The 21,563-nt window shown below is 51.8% G+C and overlaps 1 protein-coding gene across 13 annotated transcripts in view; it reads right to left on the bottom strand.

Annotated features, from left to right (window-relative positions):
• Mapt (microtubule associated protein tau) overlaps nucleotides 1-21,563 on the bottom strand; it is a 97,432-nt gene that overhangs the window by 20,325 nt on the left and 55,544 nt on the right. For 6 of the 13 annotated variants that reach the window (XM_041635544.1, XM_041635541.1, XM_041635542.1 and 3 more), the window contains 4 exons: nucleotides 17,733-17,798; nucleotides 10,283-10,338; nucleotides 6,030-6,162; nucleotides 2,153-2,418 (listed from right to left, as the gene is read on the bottom strand). In XM_041635544.1, coding sequence (XP_041491478.1) covers nucleotides 2,153-2,418; nucleotides 6,030-6,162; nucleotides 10,283-10,338; nucleotides 17,733-17,798 — 521 coding nt within the window. Of the gene's footprint in view, nucleotides 1-2,152; nucleotides 2,419-4,929; nucleotides 4,984-6,029; nucleotides 6,163-10,282; nucleotides 10,339-13,825; nucleotides 14,567-17,732; nucleotides 17,799-21,563 lie in introns of all 13 variants that reach the window. The other 7 variants (XM_041635536.1, XM_041635546.1, XM_041635534.1 and 4 more) reach the window with 3 other exon arrangements.

Genomic DNA, 21,563 nt, shown 5'->3' on the forward strand with positions numbered 1-21,563 from the left:
CTAACTCCTGACACCCGGGATAGTGACAGTCACAGGTGTCCCGAGATGCAGCTTCTAAGAGGTCACTTGTTTTTGATTTTTTCGAGACAAGGTTTCTCTATAGCTTTGGAGCCTGTCCTGGAACTAGCTCTCGTAGACCAGGCTGGTCTTGAACTCACAGAGATCTGCCTGCCTCTGCCGGAGGCAGTGCTGGGATAAAAAGTGTGCGCCACTACTGCCCAAGGCCATTTGTTCTTGTTTTGACATTTTTAATCTGTTGGGTGCGCACTTCAGAGGACAGCCTGCAGGAGTCAGTTCTCTCCACCCACGGGGGTTCTGGAGCCATCTTGCCGGCCCTAACAGTCATTTTTGAGAAGTGGATGAGGACTAGGAGTCTGGAGACAATGAAGTCAAATGGCAGATGGCAGCTGTGGTGCCGACAGAGACTCCGAGTAGCTTCGGAGTTAGCTCTGCTCAAGTCCTGATCAAGCCATGCGGGTCCCATGAACCTTTCCTTCTATAAACCACATGGGAAGCCACAATGGGATCTTTATGGAACCAGAGCCGCTGCTGCCGAGAGACACTTTTCCCCCTCCCTCCAGCATCCCCTGCAATGCAACAAGTGAGCAACAAATAAACCGTCATCATCTCTTCCTCTGCAAGAGGGGCCTTTGCGTAGGCCTGGCTCAGAGGTGGGAGCGGCACACGGAGCTGCTGGCCGTGGTGTTCAGAACGCACATCCTCTTCTGCCCGTTGGTCCTCTTCCCCGGGGAGGGTCCAGCTCCACACCCACAGCTTCGTCCTGTCACTGGGGGTATGGGCAGCTGGTGGCTACCAGAGGAGCTCCAGGGCCTGGGACTGGGACCAGGAAGGTGCTGATGGCCACCGTGTGCCTGTTTGCTAAAGCAAGTCACTGCAATCGCATTGTTCATTTTCCTCAGAGGCAAGCATGTGGCTTTGTGGGGTTTTTCCTCCTCTTCCTCCTTTTCTCTGAAGCAGGCTAGCCTGCAGATCATTTGCATAGACCAGGCTGGCCTGGAACTCACATACCACAGATCTACCTGACTGTCTCCTGAGTGCTGGGATTAAGGATTTGTACCACCATGTGCTTGCCTATTTTTTTGAGGCTTGGCCTCAAGCTTGTGGTCCTCTCAAATGTCACAGCTGGCTCCAGGGCCCCTTCTGAAATAGGCTGGTAGATATCTGCGGGGGTCAGAGAGCACAGGTGACTCTCAGGGTTCACAAGCTAGGACCAAGTCAATGGTCCAAGTTGATACCCAGTGACATTAACCTAAAGCCAGCCTCCGGCCTGGAGAAAAGAAGACACGAGTTATGTCCTTTGACCCAGATGCTGTGCAAAGCCCACTGTGCAGAGCGAATGGGAGGGCCTAAGGCTTTCCCACAACAAAACACAGGACTTCAGGCAAGGTACCCATGGGGGCTATAGCCAACTTCCCCCCAGCAACTAAGCATTGTCCCTAAAGTCTGCGGAGCTGCCTTAGCACCCCAGAGGTGTGCTGCCCCAGGAGTACGCTGTCCAGAAGACAAGGACAGCAGACTCAGCAATGGATCACAGCGTCAAGTCCCTCATTGGCTTTCCCTTACTCCGGTGCTGGGTGGGAGGGGACAGACTGTGTGTTCCCTCATTTACATGTTGACACCCTAACATCACAATGGAAGTATGTTTGGAGATAAGACCTTTAGATCAAGGACTGTGTTGAAATGAGGTCAGGAGAGTGAACCCAATCCCACAGGGCTAATGTCTTCATAAAATGAGCCTAGGACTCAAGGTAAGACATCCCTGGTGCACAGAGGACGACTCGGGAGAAACTCAGCGGGGAGTCAGGCCTGCTGACACCCACATAATCTCTCAGTCACAGATTCTAGAACCCTGAGGACATGTCAGTCAGCCTGAGCAATGCTCGGATGAAAAGCAAGGAAGGGGGTGCCTCAGGGCCTCGAAATTTCATGACAGTCATATAGTAAAACCTCGAATTTCCCCAGAACCAAGTGGGAAGACCAAGCCCAACCTGGGCAGTCCCCAGGGAAATCCACTGTCCAATTAGCAAGGCTAAAGAGAGGGAGGGAGGAGCTGGTGCTTTGGTGGCCTGTGTGCTGGGCCCTTTCGGAGGCTGCACCCTGACCTGACTCGCGCAGCTGGTCAAGCCCTTACCTTGCCACCTCCTGGTTGGTGCTTCAGGTTCTCAGTGGAGCCAATCTTGGACTTGACATTCTTCAGGTCCGGCATGGGCACAGGGGCGGTCTGTAGGCGGCTCTTACTGGCAGAGGGCGACTTGGGGGGAGTGCGGACCACTGCCACCTTCTTGGGCTCCCGGGTGGGCGGCGTTGGTAGGGATGGGGTGCGGGAGCGACTGCCAGGGGTCCCAGGGGAGCCAGGGCTGCTGTAGCCGCTGCGTTCTCCGGATTTTGGTTGTTCACCTGGAGGGTGGGGAGAGAGGAAGGAACTGAGGCCAGGTGGATGGGGATCTGTGAAGTCCCTGAGGCCACTGGACGGGGGTGGGGGTGGGGTGTGTGTGTGACCCACTGCTAGGCTCCAGAGGGGAATCTGGGAGAGGCCCATTTGTGAAGAAGTGTCTGCTCCTGCCCTGCCACTTAGACACAGTGACAACTATTTCTCAACTCATCAGTGCTCCAGCACATGGTACCTCCTCCGGGGATGGCCCGACTCTCCCCAAGCCCTGACGTGTCCTGAAGTCAGGAGATGGGTTCTAGCGAGCTGTGTGTCACCCCCTTTCACTGAGCTGAGGTCTCGCCTTGAAGAAGGAAGTGATGGGGTGTGGCTCCACAAACCCCCTTCTACCTGTCCTTCCTTAACTGAGGTGATGCAATGACAGGGCCCCAGGGCAGTCTTCAAGCTGGGATCCTCCAGACCCTTCCCTCACAGGGCAGATCTGAGGCTGCCAGGGGCACATCCAGGCTCTTCTAACTGTAGGGCTGCCGAAGCAGGAACCACAGAGCTTTCCATACAAGCCACACACCCCCCACTGCTGAACCCTGCCTTGCCCTTCCAGTCCGCGAATGCCCTTCCCCACACACCTTTCCCAACACCATCAGTTCCAGGAAGGCTGCCTGGACTTCTGGGCAGGCTCTGTCCATCCTTCTCCCTTCGTCCTTCACCCCCACACCCTTCTGTGCTAGTACTAAGTAAGCCGCAGACACACCTAGAGTTCACTGAGCCCCCACACCCATAAGTTTTTTGTTTTGTGTTTGAAAACCTCTGCTGTTCTCGGCAGGAGATGGGACCTGTGATATGCAAATTTTTGGGCCCCCATCCAGATCTGATAGAGGCCTGCAAAACTGGCCTTTCTTAGGCTTTCCAACCCGCAGGAGAAACATCGCAGCAAACACGCTTACTGCAGCCAATCTCTGCCCATACACCAATGTTCAGTCTCCACTTCCAGGTCTTAGTAACCCCTAAAGCATCAAAGTTCTGGGATATGTGGAGCCACCGCTATTCTGGGATTAGCTCTGCCTACATGCCCCCTGGGACACAGGACGGTGGTGACTTATGTTCTTTTCTTCACACTAGCGAAGTACCTTGAGTGAGCCAATGACCCTCACTATGCCCACGTCCTCATCTGAAAGATGTGGGGGATTGGAGCCCTCATGACCTTATTTTGAGAAGGGTATTGGGGGTGTGTGGAGAGGTGTAGGGGTTTAGACCCCCGACAGAGAGGTGGCTCAGTAGTTAAGAGCACTGGCTATTCTTTCAGAGGACTCAGATTCTATTCCCCGCATCCACATGGCGGCTCACATCTGTCTGTAACATCTCAAGAGTGAAATATAATTCCTCTTCTTTTTTTCAAAATGATTTTTTTTTATTTTATGTACATTGGTTAGGCTGTATGAGGTTGCTGGAGCTACAGACAGTTGTGAGCTGCTATATGGGTGCTGGGAATTGAACCCAGATCCTCTGGAAGGGCAGCCAGTGCTCTTAATCATTGAGCCATCTCCCAACCCAGAAATGACATTTCTTAACAAACAAAACAAAAAAACTCAGCCCAAGAACTTCTAACGATTTCTGAAGTTGCTCTAAACTTACTTCGGCCATTTTCTTTACTACATATTTACGTGAAGTAGTGTATTCTTAAGATTCTAAGATCAAAATATTGATCAAGTCTGAAAAATGCTGAAGATACCACATGCTCAGTAGTGTCAAAACTTTCTGTGTGTGTTTGATGTGTGCAGTGTATATGGCCTATGATGTGTGCAGTGTATATGGCCTATGATGTGTGTGTCACATGAGTGCAGGAGCATGCAGGCCATGATGTGTACATGTAGGTTAAAGGACACCTTGGGTGTTAGCCCTCAAGTTCTACTTTGTTTTATGTCATCAAAAAGACCAGAATAAAACAAAACAAAAGAAAAAGAAACAAAGAGGAAAAAAAAAAAAACTCAGCCCAACAAAACCCTCTGCCTACCAGTGACACTTTGCCACTAGAACTTAGGTTCGAGGGCTGGAGAGATGGCTCAGAGGGTAAGAGCATTGCCTGCTCTTCCAAAGGTCCTGAGTTCAATTCCCAGCAACCACATGGTGGCTCACAACCATCTGTAATTAGGTCTGGTGCCCTCTTCTGGCCTGCAGGCATACACATAGACAGAATATTGTATACATAATAAATAAATATTTAAAAAAAAAAGAACTTAGGTTCGAGACAGTCCAAACCTCCAGCACCCCCACAGGCATATGCTCCCCACCCCACAAATAGCCCTAGTCCCTGAAGGAAATGCAGACACCCAGGATGGTATTCACAGATGCCCCCAGTACAAACCACACTTGAGGAGAAAAGTAAACATGATGTTTCAAACCTGGGCCTCTGGGGTAGCCTGGGCTGGAAGCAGGAGGCCCTCCCAGCCTTGCAGACAAGCATAGGGGCAGAACACACACCAAGAGGGTCGGCCCACCCAGAGCAGTGGACCCGGAATTACCTCTCTCAGATTTTGCCCCTGCAGGGGGTAGTTTTCTCTGCTCTTGCTTGGAAGCTTAAAAAGAAAAATCCACAGACAGCCTCATTATAATCAGGCTCACAGGGGTCTCTGTGAGTTCTTCAGGTGGCAGCATCTGGCTGGTCCACCTAGTATAAGAGACAGAAGCAGGAACAGGTGCGGGACCAGTGAGGAAGATGCAGCCGTCAGTGTGGAGCCACCTAAGGGCAGGTGAGATTGGAGGAGCAAGGCGAGCACTTGCTCCAGGCTACTGTGTGACTGGGGCCAGCACAGCGCTGAGGGAAAGCACCGGGATGAAAATCCACTTGACGCGCCGTTAATGCTAGTAGATCATCAGCACACAAGGGACATAGCAGATGCAGTTACTTAGTGTAAACACAGCCCAACTGGCAGGCCGTACCCTTTACAATGCCAGGCAGAAGCATGCAGCGGGCAATAGGGGCTGCCTCTGGCCAGGAGGGCAGTGGCACCAAGAGCCAGGAATGCAGGCCGGACAGCACAGAATCAGTCACATAGCATCAAGTGCCTTCTGGGAGCAGCTCCCCAGGGGTTCTTTCTGTTCCTGGTATCTCTACTGGACATGAAACAGCCAACTGTAGCCTGGTCAGGTTCTCAATGCCAACTGGATTTTATTTACAGGAGGCCGGAGTAATGACCATGGCATGTCAGTGCTCAGCTAAAACCCTTGAATTTTGCTAGAAGATTCCTAACATCCCGGCTGCATGAGGTGGATTTGTGGGAGATCCGCACGATGTCTTGCCCTGGCTACTGCTCCTCCAAAGCGGCTACTGCACCTCATGCTGGGGCTACCTCCCCAGAGCCAAGGATTAGGGGGCATGCTCCTTCCCTGCCACTCATTAGCCACATGATTGTGTTTTCCTCATGCTTTCAAAATGAGCAAGATCTCTTCATTGGCTGAAAGGCAAGAGTTCATTGTCCACCTCAGACAGATGCTCCAGCACTCAGCAAACTGCAGCAAACTGTTAGTCGGTGCCAGGGGTTTCTAATTGTCAGTGGCCTCCTGAGGCGAGCGTTACACCTTCTGGAAGCTTCTGGATTAAGACTCCAGAGAGCCTTCTCACCTGAGCCTGGAGGGGTCTTTGGGCTGGGCGTGGTCTTGGCCGGGATCCTAGTGGCGTTGGATGTGCCCTTCTGGCCTGGAGGGGCTGCTCCCCGAGGTGTAGCGATCTTGGTTCCAGTTTTACCATCGGCCCCCTGTAAACCGAATTAGGGTAAAAGGTTTCACCACTGGGAAAGGTGACTGACTATCACCAAGGAAAGGTCAACCCTACCCTCCCACCTCGACTGGAAGAAGGTGAAGGTGGAGGTGGATGCTGGAAGGGTCTTGCACAGTCTCGAGGGTTTGTGGGGCACACAGCACCCCCAGTTCACCGGCACATCAAGTATCAGGTTCCTGTCTCCTCTTAGATGAACTGTGAGTTCGCCTGTGTTATAAAATGATAGCAGTGCTGGGAGCCAGACCAGGGTCAGGGTAGACCAGTAGGCTGACCCAGGAAGACCAGGCCGTGGGGACACCCCTTTCCAGATTCCTCACTACAGACGTAGCTGACGGAGGCTGGGTTCACCAGAGGCCTCCCGAAGACACTTGTGCTTCGGCCTTCAGCAGAGCACGCAACAGCCAAGCCACGTCTTTTTCTTCTCTCTCTCCATGGCCCTGGGGTCTCTGTGACTCCTTAGGTGTGCTAAGAACCTTTGTCTGTGAACACTGGCGGAAAGCTGGGAGCCACAGGTGGGGCAGACACAATCAGCGGATTGTGGGTGGCTACAGATCCGGTGGTCAGTTAGATGCCCGTTAGACGGGGTATGAACTTCACAAAGAAACCACATGAACCACAAACTCCAGAGGAAGCAGAGAGAGAAGGAGCTGTTGGGATGGATGCACCCACCTGGAGGTGTGGCCAGCTACCATAGGAACTCTAGAAGGACCTGAGGTTTTCTTCGTCATTTATTTTTATTTTTTAATTAATTAATTGTTTTTTTTGGGGGGGGGGCGTTGAGACAGGGTTTCTCTGTAGCTTTGGGGCCTGTCCTCAAACTTGTTCTGTAGACCAGGCTGGTCTCAAACTCAGAGTTCTGCCTGCCTCTGCCTCCGAAGTGCTTGGATTAAAAGCATATGCAAGCCACCACTGCACGGTTTAACTTTGGCTTTTGAGACAGGGTTTTACTATGTAACAGTCTTAGCTGTCCTGGAACTTGCTCTGTAGACCAGGCTGGCCTCGAACTCACAGAGATCCTACTGCCTTTGCTGGGATTAAAGGTGTGCGCTGCCACCGCGTGGCTATATTTATTTATTTATTTATTTATTTATTTTGTTTTTCGAGACAGGGTTTCTCTGTGGTTTTGGAGCCTGTCCTGGAACTAGCTCTTGTAGACCAGGCTGGTCTCGAACTCACAGAGATCCGCCTGCCTCTGCCTCCCAAGTGCTGGGATTAAAGGCGTGCGCCACCACCGCCCGGCTTTTTATTTATTTTTTTAAGAAAAAAAGTTTCTCTGTATTCTTGGCTGGCCCCCACATCTTAGTCCTCAGGGGCTGAAATTAAAAGCATCACCACACCTGGCTTCTTTTTCTGTTTTTATGTTTAAACAGAGACTCACTCTGTAGCCCAGGCTAGCCTGTAACTCTGTAGCTCCATCTTCCTCAGTGTTGGAGTTGGTGACAAGCATCAGATACCGTGCTCAGCTCAGAGCCTCGGTTTTTAGGCCGGGGTCCTCTGGTTATCTTGGGGACTGCTTTTTCAGGAGAGAGGGGGCAGGAAGCACAGGCCCTAGTCCCTGGTCCCCTCCCTGTCCCTTCTTCAACCATCTAGTGCTGCCTGTGAGTTTAGGGGACGAGAGCGTTTGAACACCATGGTACAGCAGCCTGCGCCTCACCAACGGTTATTTCCTTACCTTGAGTTTCATCTGCTTTGTTCCAGGACTGCCATTTCGGGGTGTGACAGAAGAGACGTGTTTAGGAGAGGTGGCTGGCTCAGGGCACACGGCAGGGCTGGAGGGTTTGATCAAAGGGTCTGAGCTACCAGGACTGGGGCGTGTGGGGCTAAGGCAGGGCCTATTGCTCAGGGTTCTAGCACAGGAGGGTGTGGATGTCTTAAACATAAAGATAAATAAAATCAAAATAAAAGTCAGCAATGGGGGAGGGAAACAAACTGAAACAAAGGACAAAAAAACTAAACATAAAGAAGGCGGGCCACAGGGCAAAGCAGCACTGTCAGTAAGAAAGGACGGCAACCTTGTCCTCTATCAGTTACACACAAGCTGCACAGCTGCCGTGGGATGGACATGATTAAAATCACACAGCACAGAACTTCTGAAAGAGATGCTGAAGACGGATAGACGTTCTGGTACATTTTTTTTTCTCTAGCAACTGGGCCTTGTTGTGCCTTCTACTTGCAGAACACTGGCTTAAGGGTGCTTGGTAAGAACCGGGAGACCGTCGGAGAGAAGGCAGCAAGATGTTCCCCGAAAGAACACCAATGTGTCATGGGTCGCTCAGCCTCAGGAGAAGCACCCACTGGGGCTCACTGACACCCACCTTCTCTTTCCGCCATGCCAACAGAATCCTAATCCTTTAAGGAGGACTGTGCTGGAGTTAAGCAGAGGCTTCTGGGGACACACACATGCCACAGGAGCACACACATACACGCACATACAGGCATTCACACACATACAACGTGCATATGCACACGCACACACGCACATACATAGATACTTTCTGATTAAACGAAGGCAAAACTAATCTTAATGCTATCTAGAGAGTCTTGATCTGGCCAAAGTTAACACCAGAACATATTCCACCCGAGGAAATGAGTGTCTGCGAGGCTGGATGTTCTACAAGCAGGGCCCGGCTCCCTGAACCAGGGGTACCTAAAGGCTGAGGGCTGACACTCATGGTTGCTCTGGGGACTCTGACCAGCAAGGGTGGCCCTGATATGATCAGGGTGAGACCAGACCCTTGAATAAAGAACCGCAAGTGGGGGTGCTCCGTGGAGTCCTGACCAGACTGCTGTGCTGTTCCTGTGTGTTTCCTCATCCCTTCGCTGAAGGGGCTGGGGCCCAGTCTGTGACACCAGTGTCAGGAGGGAAGGGCAAGGGGGAAAAGCTAGAGCGGGTACCGGAGCCCCTTCTTCCCTAGCTGGACAAGACCCCTTCCACGGGCACCATTCTCGGCCCAGCCTTGCCCCTGCTATCCTGTGAGCCAATCCAGGGCAGGGACTGTGTACTGAATGAACACATACATGAAGAGTACATGCACACTTGTGAAAGGTGAGGCCAGGACTCCCTGCCCCTTCCCCGAGAGCAAAATGAGCATCACGACTGACTGACGCAGCAGCTGTCGCTCCCGGTTCAAGAAGTGGGGCAGGGCTAAGTCTCTGCACGGGGCTCAGTTGCCTCTCTCTGAGCACCCATGACAAGGAGTCCTAAAGAGTGGAGAACAGGGTCTTCTGGGAGTGGTCCTCAACCTCCGCTGATCCTAGCACTAGCATCCACCTCTGGAGACTCACTGAGGCTCTGGCGCCCACTACAGGCCAGGTAGTTCCAGGCCGCATTCACGCTGGCTGCCCAGCGGATCCAATCTGGGCCGTGGTGGGATTTTTTCAGGAAGACACCACTGCACAGCTTTAGGGGTTTCTAAGATAAAAAATCATGGAGGGAGTGGACTACAGATTAAAAAACAAAGGATGAGCGGGGCTCGGGATGCTTTATCTACTGGGCTAGAGTGCAGAAGACTGACAAATCTGTGTCTTCCATCCCACACTTTTCGACACTCCATTTCAAGGAGGTGCTGCTAATTCAGAGCCTAAGCAATTCTACAAACAACTCAGCAACAAAGGCCACCTGCCCATTCTCCCTAGCCTCAGCTTGTCTGTCCCTTCTTCCCAGGTCTGCTATTTCCTGCTCTGGGGTGGGGCGGATGGGAGACAGCAGGGCTCCTCCCATTTGCCTCCCAGCTCTCCTCTTCGAGGGCTCACCCAGAACCCTCCCTGCTTTTGTCTGGAGATTGTTTCTAGCTCACGCCTCTCTGATCGCCCAGTGTACTCTGCAGATATTAAATACCTTGTGTTTACTGAGCCCAGATCGGTGCTAGTAAGGGTGGGAAATGCACGTCCCAACATTCATCACAGAAAACTCACACGCGCCTCTATTTAAACTATGAGGAGATGACAAGAGGAAGAACTGAGTTACTAAGTATCAAGAGAGAAACTCTGCCTTTGTAAATAGCAGCGGCCTTTAAATGACAGCTGCACTCTAGAGACAACCGCTTCCACAGCAGACACAGCGCGGGGCAGAGCCTCCTGGCTGGTCAGGAGCTCACCTTCGCTTTCTTCTCGTCGCTTCCAGTCCTGTCTTTGCTGACACCAGCCACTCGAGCTGAGAAAATACAAAACGAGAAAGCACGTGACTCCCTGCGCTTAAGGTTTGTAGACACACCAGAGTTGAGGGGTGGTGGTGTGAATTCCCTTTGGTTGACACAAGGCTGATTTTCTTAGTCCTCAGACCTACTGAATCTTGCATTGTTAGTACCACACAGCACACAGGGCCATTGTTCAGAGCAACCTGGCAAGAGGGGGCGGCAGCCTGGCTGAGGGTGGGGACATGCAGAGGGAAGGCAGCAGGTGCTGTTAGAGGTGCCCGATGACCTGTGGCTGTGGCAAGCTCACTCTCTAGCCTGGCCAACCACACTGAATGCAAGGCCAGTTAAACTCCCCAAGGCCATGAACAGGATAGCCCAGCCTGTCCTGACTCCAGGCTAAGGATCTTTGTATCAGAGTGGGTTGTATCTGAGTGGGCGCTCTCTCTCTCTCTCTCTCTCTCTCTCTCTCTCTCTCTCTCTCTCTCTCTCTCTGGCTTTCCTGTGAGATCTCTGCTTACCCTCTAGGGCCTCAAGGCTGAAGTGAAACCACCTCCATTTCCCTACCCCACCTTCTTGGCCATCTTATGCTGACCATCCCAACCCCCACTCCAGGCCACTTGCTACCAGAATAGATGAGCCCAGTGAGGAGATTCTCCCCTTTGCTGCAGAGTGTAGCCCTTAACCCGAAGCAGCTCACTAACAGGAACCTTCCACATCAGCCCCAGCTGCTTTTGAAGGAGTCCTTCCTACGCTGACACAGCCCATCCATGAGGGCACCTTGTCACTCCCCAGGGCCCTTCAGATAAGCCACATCCTGCTCAGGGAACCCAGCATCACTGTTAACCTGCAAGTAGATGAAGACTGAACTCACAGAGTGACCAGCGCTGACTCTCCAGCCCAGGGTTCTCCCCATTTTACTGTGGAGGAGTCATCTGGGAGGTAGCATACAGACTCTGGGTGTACCGAGGCTGGGTATGCAACCAACAGGTACCCAGGAATCTGCCTGGCAATAGGAGATCCATGGATCTTATCCATTCATTTCTCTGTCAACCATGTTGTGTCTGTTTAGGACAAACGGCTGTGCCAATTCAGTTCTGACTCAGGGGGGATAAACCGCACCATTTCCGCAAGGCTAATAACCACAAGAGCGCCAACTGTTGTGATTGATCCTGGGACACAGCCTGATGGAGTAATCCCGACCCTACCTGCGAAAGCAGTTCTTTAGAATGCTTCTGTGCAGTTTCTGCTGAGCTGCCCTTTGTGACTGTGTTGGAGTGTGGCTAACACCCTCTCCCACTTTCTGTTCTGGTGAATTCTTTCCCTGGAGCAACCCACTTATCACTGCCCTTATTGGGAATCCGCCTGCTAGATCAGCACTTCCTGAATCCAGGGAGGAACAAGCCCTGTTCTGGGAGATGTTAGCAGGGTATCAAATATCTCTGGGAAATCCAGACGACCCATACTCCTTAGAGGGTCCCTGTGCACAGGCTCCGATGACTCCCACAACCGTGGAAGTTGTTGAGCTTTGTTTAGCCTGTTTTTTTCCTCTTCTAAATTCTCTGTGTCTTATCCTTACCCCTACCTCACACACCTGTCAACACCTGGAGGACCAGAATTTGATAGAACATTAATTTGGAAAAAAAATCCAAGGCAGTCATTTGTCTTTCTTTGCCTTGGAGTTTAAAACAGGACATAGGTTTCCCCTACTCTGCCTTAACTTTTGTTTTAAGACAGGGTCTTTTTTTTTTTTTTTTAAATATTTATTTATTTATTTATTATGTATACAATATTCTCTCTGTGTGTATGTCTGCAGGCCAGAAGAGGGCACCAGACCTCATTACAGATGGTTGTGAGCCACCATGTGGTTGCTGGGAATTGAACTCAGGACCTTTGGAAGAGCAGGCAATGCTCTTAACCACTGAGCCATCTCTCCAGCCCCTTAAGACAGGGTCTTATGTAGAAGGGTCTGGTCTTGAACTCCTGATCCCCCTTTCTCTCCATCCTGAGTACAGTGGTAAAGGCATGTGTAGCATCATGCCCAGGTCTTTTCAAAAACACATCTTGCTAGTTAGCCCAGGCTAGCTTTGAACTCATTATGTAGTCCAGGTTGACCTCAAACTTGCAGTGATCCTTTTGTCTTAGCTGGAATGGACTGGAATGGCAGGCTTGTGCCACCGTCCTGACAGGCTCTTCTATTTATGATGTTGGAGTGTTCTCTATAAGTGGAATTTAGTCAGTAGTTAGCAGATGCATTTCACTCTGTGTTTAAGAAGCATTAGGTTCTGGGCCCCACAAATAATTCTAAAACGTCAAGTAGTCTACTCGGACATATTTGTTTATTTATTATACAAGAGCACATGAATGTGTGTGTGTTTGTACCATATACATGCCACCATAGGCAAAGGGAGGTCAAAGGCCAACCAGAGATCTGACCCCCACAGTTGTCCTCTGACCTCTGAACTCATGAGGCAGTATGTCCTTGCATTATGTGTGTCTTGGGGCTGGAACTTCCGTCATTAGGTTTGGTGACAAGAATCTTTACCCACTGAGCCATTCGAAGGCCCAGATGACAAATATTTTAAAGTCTTAAAGCCATGAATGCCGCTGCCTGGAGGCTGCTCCCACCCTGTAGCCTCCACAGGGCTCCAGATGGGGCTGCACACAGGGACCCGGCCTGTCCCTGACTGACAGGAGGGTCACTTTAGACCTGGAAGATAATACTTTATCCATCATTCCTGAGGCAAGCAGGTTTGGGCAGAGGTTTGGGGGGTTGTTAGCCACCCCCACAGGGACAGATGTCACCTGTGCAATGTGACATGCTGTCTGTTGATGAGAGCATCAGAAGACAGGCAGGTGGACTCACTGGCTCTGCACCAGGAGGATACACTCCAGCACCTTCTGGAAGGCAGTATGGGGGACCATGGCAAGAAGGTGCCTTTCAGAGAAGACCTAACTGGATTCTGAACTTGACTTCAACCATTATTTACTCTGGGTATTTATCACAAGGTCAATTTCCTGCTCTGAGGCTCAGTTTTCTCACCTGAAAAGTGGGACTAATTATGCCAACTCTGGGAAGGTTCTAGATCGTGAATATGGCAATACATCATAAGCCTTCCAAAATGAGGGACACTGCTATCCACTCTCTGTAGCGTGCCTCCCAACCTCTGGCGGGCTGGTGGACCATGTGGATACGCCAAGTGGACAGAGAACCAAACAGGGCAGAAAGCACAGGGCCAGGTGTCCGTGACGTGCAGAATGACGGCAAGCGTGAAAGGAACACGTGCTACCAGAGGCTGCCGGGCGGGGTTGGGGAGGGGGCAGAAAGGAACACGTGCTACTAGAGGCTGCCGGCAGGGTTGGGGAGGGGGCGGCGGCCCAGGCGGTGGGTTTAGTGGCTATCCTGGAATATCAGGGTGCGGGAGTCAAGGAAGGCAAGAAGCTTAGTGACAGTGTCCACAGCCTGGAGGGTACCAGGGGAGGAGTGAGGGGGCTTGAACCACAGACCTTTAAGTTGAGGGACCCGACTGACTGGCCTTCCCGGCAGTCCAGCTGCGGGCTGCTTCTCGGATGGCTCCAGAAGGCTAGCCTCTTGGGTGTCCTTTCCCACAGAGGGGCCCTGGGCCTGTTGCTCCTCTCCAAGGGCCCCCACCAATGTCGCCCCTTCCAAATCCTGCTCCTTCGGCATGCTGGCTTTGATTTCCACGTGGAATGTGAACTCTGGGGCAGCCTCGTGCCCTTCCTCCATGGGCCCTGTGCCAGGCCCTTCGGGCTGCAAGGCCTGGGTCTCTGTGGAGACTTTGGAGAGGAAGTCAACAGGAAGTGGGACGGCACCCTCACCTGGGAAACCAGGCATGCCAGTGGTTTCCCTGGAGACAGGCTGAGGGGCTGCCCTGCCTGGGTCCAGGGGCGCCTGGGAGGGAGGGGACTCCTGGGATGATTCATCCATGTCAAGATCTTCATCCACCTCCTCCTCACTCCCCAGCCTGTCTTTGCCCCATCCCTCCTTCAGAGGCGGTTCTTGCTGCAGCGGCTCAGAGGGCCGGTGGCTTCTCTCTACATCCTCAGGTCTTGTCCCCGAAGGTTGGCACGTAGCCTCTCTGAGGCCTTGTGGCAGGAGGGGAGCCCCAGACACGCTAGGCACCGGTTGGCAGATCCAATCAGAGATCCCTGAGTCTGGAGCCTGGCCTTCAGGGCGCCCTGGCTCGCCAAGCAAACTTTCTGGGAAATTCTGGACCTTCTCCGGCTCTGTGTGGAGATATCCAGCAGAGGGGGGCTTCAGAACAGGCAGGCCCACCTTGACAGGCTGTGGGGACAGTGAGTGATCACCAAGCCTGGAGGATCTGACTGTTTTTTACTTAGAGGTACCAGTGAGATCCCAGAAACTTCGGTGCTCAGTCCAGGCCGGACTTGAACACTAAGGTTCCTGCTCAGGAGCCTCTCAGACACCTCTCTCCACTGCCTAGACACTCTCACCTCCTCCGGGCTTGAAGAGGCAATGGTGGCAAATGGTTATCAAGGGTACAGACATTTTAAAGGGGACTGTAGTACTTGCCATAATGAAAGTCCCCTCAAAGGTACCAGGACTCTCCCAACAGAGACAAGAGCTCATCTCAGGCCTAGTTCATTGCTTGGAATAAATGCTCTCTTGGTCTGTCTGCCACTAGCTTGCTGCATGGCCCTCTTTGGGCACCAGTGTTCTTGTCTGTAAAAGGGAGACTTGGACTTGGTGACCTCTGAGGCCCTCTGGTATTTGGCTGGGCAAGAGCCTGCTGGCATCTCTGTGGCTGTCCAGGATGTGGTTATGGGCTCAGATGCATGCTTACCTACCATTCACAGAACTCAAGTTCCTGGAGATGCTGGGCTCCAGGTGGCCTTCGCTGGGTTATGACAGTGGTCCCTGTTCTCTCTGTCTCTCTGTGTGTGTCTCTCTCCTCTCTTTGGGCAGGTGGAACCAACAGGCATCATAAATTACCTGACCTCCGGCCTTGCTCTGATTTAGAAGATTCACAAACCGTGATTGCTGGCGTGGAGCTTTGCTGACTGACCTGCCGTACGATTCCTCTCCGTGGAACTGCAGCACGTGGATGGCTCTGCGGTCACCCTCCTTGGCCTGCCTTCTGCCCCAGCTAAGGCAGGAGCCATGGGACCCCTGCTCTAACTGCTCAGCCAGCACACCGCCCACCAGCTCAGCTGGCCTGAGCCCATTGTTGTTACTTGGATCACGTGATAGCCATGTAAAACCCTCTTTAGAGTACCGGGTTGTGCATTAAGGATGGGCGTCCACTTGAGTCGTACTGAGCAATTCTGAGCACCCTCTGCTTCTGCTGATTGCTTGTTTGGGACAGGGTCTTTTGTACCTGAGGCTGGTGTCAAACTCACTATGTGGCCAAGGATGACCTTGAACCCCTGATTCTCCTATCTCCACTTTCCAAGTGTTGAGATTACAGGCATGTGCCACCATACTTTCGTAATTCCGAATTTTCTGAACAGCCTACCTGGTCCCAACAAAAGGTCTCAAACAACTCCCGAATTCTCCTCCAACAAAGCCTATAACCTCAAAGGCTTTGGGGATATAGAAAAGAAATTTGGGGGAGAGAAGAAGAGAGAACATGTGTGTCCACATGCATGTGTAACTCTGGACACACACAAGTAACATGTACACTAAACCGCTGTCTCTAACCCAGTGGTACTCGTTGTGGTTGGCTCACTAACAAAGGACCCAACTCCGGCCTGGCCCTCTCCTTCCTTATTACGCCAGATTGAGTTCACAGTTACATTCATTTATGGTCCCAGTGTCAAGGCTGTCATATGACAGCTAATCAATAAACACACCCTGCATAGAACAGCTACTGTCACAAAAAGCACCCATTCTGCTCCTTATCAGGTTCCTTACTGAGGCCTTTGGTCTGTCTCAAGTAGAGACAACAATAAAGACAGAAGTGGGAAACTGGCGGCGTCTGGCTATCCAGTACCAGCCAGCTCATGGACCAGAGGCTAAGGCGGTTCCAAGCCATGATGCCACCCAACAGACTTGGGCCTCCACTACCTTCAAGAAAATGCTCCCTAGAAATTATTTTTGGCTGGGATGTCCTGGAGTCTGATACACTGCAAGACCTTCAAAGACTCCATTCGAGGGGCTGCAAAGTAAACACGCACACAGTAGTGTGTGTGTGTGTGTGTGAGCTGATGAGGGGCCCATTAAAACACTTAGAGGGAGGATCTGGGCTGGGAGGGTCTTCCATTCGTTTCTAGGATACTGTAAACTACTCAGCAAACATGAAACAGGGGCCAGGATGCAGCTCTGTTCTCCATGTGAAGCCCTGGGTTTGCTCCCCAGCACAGGATAAATTGGGTGTGGTGGTCAACCTCGGTAAAGTAGAAGCAGGAAGATCAAAAGTTCAAGGTCATCCTTGGAAGCTACGGAGACCAACTGGAGCTAGAGAGGACTTTATCTCAAACAAACAAATAAAAACAAACAAACCTGAACCATTTAAACTCTGGGAGTGGTGGAGGGGTACAAGAGAACCAGGATCCTGACAAAGTGTCCCCCCCTAACTCCTCAGGAGCCTAGCATCCGAGTCACCAAAAGGAGGGGGATGAACTAGGCTAGAGGCCAGTGAGGCACAGTCCTTCACAGGCAGACAGCGCAGCTAACAGGAGACAAATCCTCTATCGCTTTATAGAGCGAAGGACACGGCTTCCCAGGTCCTCTGTCGTCTGTAAGTCCCCCTGTTATACAGGACATTCAAGTTTGTTTATCTAGAAAAATGATAGGAAACAAGCCGGCTCATGCTGTATCTATATTGGAGGTCTCCATTTCCTAAAATCAAGACTCTTTACGGTTTAAAAAAATTCCTTTTAAAAAATGTATTTTTGATAAACAGCTGCAGAAAGCTACTTGCCTTGAAAGCAGCACTTTGATCCCTGAGAAGAACATTATAATGAGGCATGAAGACCACAGAGAAGCCGGGTGGTGGCACACACCTTTACTTTCATCCCAGCACTCGAGAGGCAGAGGCAGGTGGATCTCTGTGAGTTTGAGGCCAGCCTGGGCTACAAAGAGAGTTCTAGGACAGCCAACGCTACAGAGACATCCTGTCTCGGAAAAAAAAAAATGGAAGCTTAAATGGTCAATGGTGATGATTGACAGGTCAGAGGACGCTGTGGGAGCATCGCCCACTTTGCTCAGGTCTAGGCAAGGGCAACCCCAGCCTGAAACACACCGCGGGAATGAATCAGAATGGCATTAGAACACTCCGTGTGTAATAAATAAAGACGACTCCCCCAGGTCTCCTGGACTTGTAAATTAGGACTCAGGGCTAAGATGTCTTTTCAAGGTAGAGCCCACTGAGTGCTCCCATTTCCCTCCTCCTGAGCTCCGAGTCTCCTAGGGGTGGTTTGGACCACTGACCTTGAGTCACATGCCCAGCGGCTTGGTCCTCCAGGTTCGGGGTGTCTCCAATGCCTGCTTCTTCAGCTGGTCCGAGGCAGCAAAGGGAGGACAGAAGCAGACAGTTACTACTTGCTTCAACCTGTGCTCTCTGTGCCTCGTGTTTCACGCACGAACCATGCAGGAGGGGTGTGCCCTGCAGGGCTAGCTGCTGTGCTCCGCTCCTCCGCAAAGGCCACGGCTAGGGACAGTGGTGACAAGAGGTGCTCACACAGAACCCACAGCACCCACACACCTTCCAGGTGACTGCGACCTAGGAGGAAAGAGCTTCTCCGCAGGGGTCAGAGGTCCTGCTGTTTTGCCTGGCTCCACAAAGCTGTCAGAACTCAGGAGACCAGAGAGGATTCACAGTGGCACTGCCGGTCCTGGTCAGCACTTCAGGAGGATAGGGATTCAGGGGGAGATTGTGTTTGCAGCTGTGGTGTGGACCTAGGATCTGCCATTTGCCTGGCCTCTCTGAGCCTGTTTCCTCATTGGGAACCTCAAGATGACTGGGGTTTGTCTTGTAGGAGGATAGCGAAGGTATGGAAAACAAAGTCTCACACACAGGAGGTACCCCAGGCTGCTAGTTTCTTCCCTCTACACCCCACACACATCACACCTGAAACCAGCACTACCTGGCTGGAGCAAGGCCAACAGGGCCAGTGGGCAGCTTTTCTGGGTCTCTGCATTTTTTAACCATTTAAGGAGATGACAGGCACCCCAAATAAAGAAGGCTGAGAAAGTCCCAGAGCGCACGAGACGTATTCAAGTGAGTACGCCCTTATCTGGAGAACACGGGAGAAATCAGGACACGGCTACGGGATGGCACACACACAAGTCCAGAGGTGGGGTTTATAAAGCAAGCCAGCCCACGCTGATCTCAAGGTCTTGAGGCACACACACCACAGGCTGCCGCCTTCCAGAAATGCTCATACCATGCAAGGTTGACCGCCAGCCTTGTCTCTGGACTAAGGTGCACAGTTTTTGTACCTAAAACTGCGCGCCAGTTTTTACTTCACTTGCCACGGACAGCACAGCAAGGAAAGAGCCTGAGTCACTGCAGAGTCACATGGTGTCCGGGAAGCACCTAGCCAGATGGCTGAGTGAGGGTGGGGCCCCAGGGAGGCGGCAGGGAACTCGGAAGTTCTCCACCCACCAATTATCAGCTCAGACGCGGCTAGGGGCTTTGTGCTGCCCAGAAGGTCTTTTGGTGACAGTTCCGTGTCAGATAACACAACAATGGTCACATTGCTTCAACTGTCTGTGAAGGCAAAGTCCTAGTGTGGATTTGGTCTGAGCAAGATTACGGAAATGGAAGACAGGCTCAGAATGATGGCAAATCCTGCTAGGTAGTCACAGAGTCCTTAGCAGACATAAGTGGGCATTTTGGGACTCAGTCAGTGTCCCAGCACCAGGAGAATCTATTCATCTTCCATGTCCTGCCCCAGGTGTGAAACCCAAACGGTGTATCACTAACACCTGGGGGTGGGGTGGAGGAGCATTTTCAGGGAGGTCCAGGTTCTCTGCTCTCCAGGAAGACAGGCCTTCTGCAGTGGAAGTCACACAGCATGGTTGGGCAGCTTTACTGTGCACTAAGAAGTATCAAACATGTGTTCAAGTGAGTACAAGAGAAGGCACCAGCTCCACCAACAGCTGCAAACCTGCCCGACTCTAAACCCACCAAGAGGTGAATGGCCTGGGGCTGGAGTGCTCCATAGGTCTTGGCATGTAGCCCATAATGGCCTTGCATTCACTACGTGCCCCAGGCAGGCCTTGAACTCTTGAACCTCCCACCTTAGTTCTCAAGGGCTAGGATAAAACAGCCCTGTGCTGGCCTGCCTAGCTTATCTCCGTGGTCTTCAAGGCACCACCTAGAGACAGATACTTGGCATCTGTTCCCTCTGGCTTGAGATCTGGTGGACTGCAGTCAGGGCCCTGCCAAGGAACACAACAGGTCAGGGGAGGGCTGGCCCCGCTACGGTGGCTGAACAAAAGGCCATTGCAATAGCCTGTTTCGCAGCCAAGATGGATGACTGTATTTTTTTCCCGTGGAATTTTGGGCACAGATCAGAGATGGCACTGGAGCATCTTAGATCATGCCCAATGGGTCACTAGCGGCAATGAGTCATCCTGCACAGAGGTGGCACTGTGTGCAGCTAGATCCCTGAGAGGAGGGATGACGCATCCTCCAGAACCTGAGGCAGAGGCATTGATCTTTAAAGAAGCAGGACATGGGAGTTGAGAGGGAAGATTCTGGAAGGGTTCAAGAAAGGGCTCTGTGGTGGGCAATCTTCACAGTCACCTGACCTGCATTTGGAACCACCTCGGGGACAGCTGAGGTGCACAGGTGGCTATGTCTGAAGGTATTTATCAGTAGGACTCACTGAAGTGAAGACCTATCACGAATGTGGGTAGCACCGTCCCATGGACCAGGGTGGAGGCAGATGACAAAAGCGGATGAAGGAGAAAGCACGCTAATGCTACACTCAAGAATCAAAAATCTAGGGATTAGCCAGTTCAGTGACTTTGATTCAGGAACTAGCTGAAGATAAAGTTAGATTGTAATCTTGAGAATGAACTTGACAAACAGGGAGTTTCCCCCTTGTGATTTTAGGAACTAGCTGATTATGACCTTGAGTGATCTTGAGAGGCAGGGAGTTGTCCCCTTGTGACTTTCGGTGACACCCTCCCTGCCCCTATTATTGGGCTGTGGTTTCTTCCTATAAAAACCCCTTCTCCAGGTCACTCGGGGTCGAAATCGTCCCCTGTGTGGGTTATGAGTCTCGGCCCCAGTGCACTGGTTCCCATCTCATCTCATCAATTAAAGCCTCGTGTGATTGCAGCAAGGACGGTCTCTCGTGAGTTACTGGGGGCGGGGGTGTTATCCTGAGACTTGAGTAAGAGTCTTCCCGCACCAGGGGTCTTTCAGACTCAAACAACTAGGAACCCTCTGAGCCCATGAACTAAAATAAGGCTTTCCTCCCAGAGTCGTTTCTGTCAGGCATCTGGATATGTTTGAGAAGCTAGTGCTGTCTCCACGAGAGGAATGGCAGCCTATAAGCCCCTCAGGGAGTGGAGAGCAGCCACTGCCTCCTCCTACACACCTGCCCCACTGGCCCAGAGTAGGGGCTGGGTTAGAACATGGCTGTGGGCCTGACTATCACATCAGACTGGCCCTTCTGATGAACAGTTATAAGCTGTGGGTTTTTTTTTCTTTTTGCGTCCCCCCCCATCATACTCAGTTTATAACACGGTAGGGATCAAGGCCTTGGGTCTCACATATGCTAAGCCAGGCACTCTACCAGGCTACATTCTAGCCTTTTGCAGGCTGTTTTGTGAGCGTGAAGAGTATAAAGCATTTCTGATTACCCAGGAGAGATGAATAAGGGGAGAATTTTCATCCCAGACAGAAGACAAACTTCTTCCACGACAAAACTTTGAAGGGATAGCCAGAGACAAAAATCAAGGCACCCACGACCTCACCCTATAAGGTGTCCTGTAGCCTTCAAGCATCCTTCATGCTTGAAGCTGAGGCCCGGCCAGGCTTTCAGAACATCTGGTCTACCTGCCTCGGAAGCCCTTACTTTGCAAAGTCTATCACTTTGCAGAGTGGAAACACATCTTGAGAGACGGGGATGGCACTGCTGGCTCTGTTATGAGCGTTCTCAGGACGCGAGGGAGGCGGTGTTTACTCTGCAAAGTCAACTCCTCTGGGAGGAGCCGCACCCCTTGGTGTGTCTTTGAGGGGTATTCACAGAATGATTAACTGCAGAGGGAAGACCTACCCTGCATACGGGCAGCGCCATCCCG

This window comes from Microtus oregoni, unplaced genomic scaffold, assembly GCF_018167655.1.
Source record: "Microtus oregoni isolate MIOR12 unplaced genomic scaffold, Mior012 000048F_ref0000485, whole genome shotgun sequence".
Classification (NCBI taxonomy): domain Eukaryota; kingdom Metazoa; phylum Chordata; class Mammalia; order Rodentia; family Cricetidae; genus Microtus; species Microtus oregoni.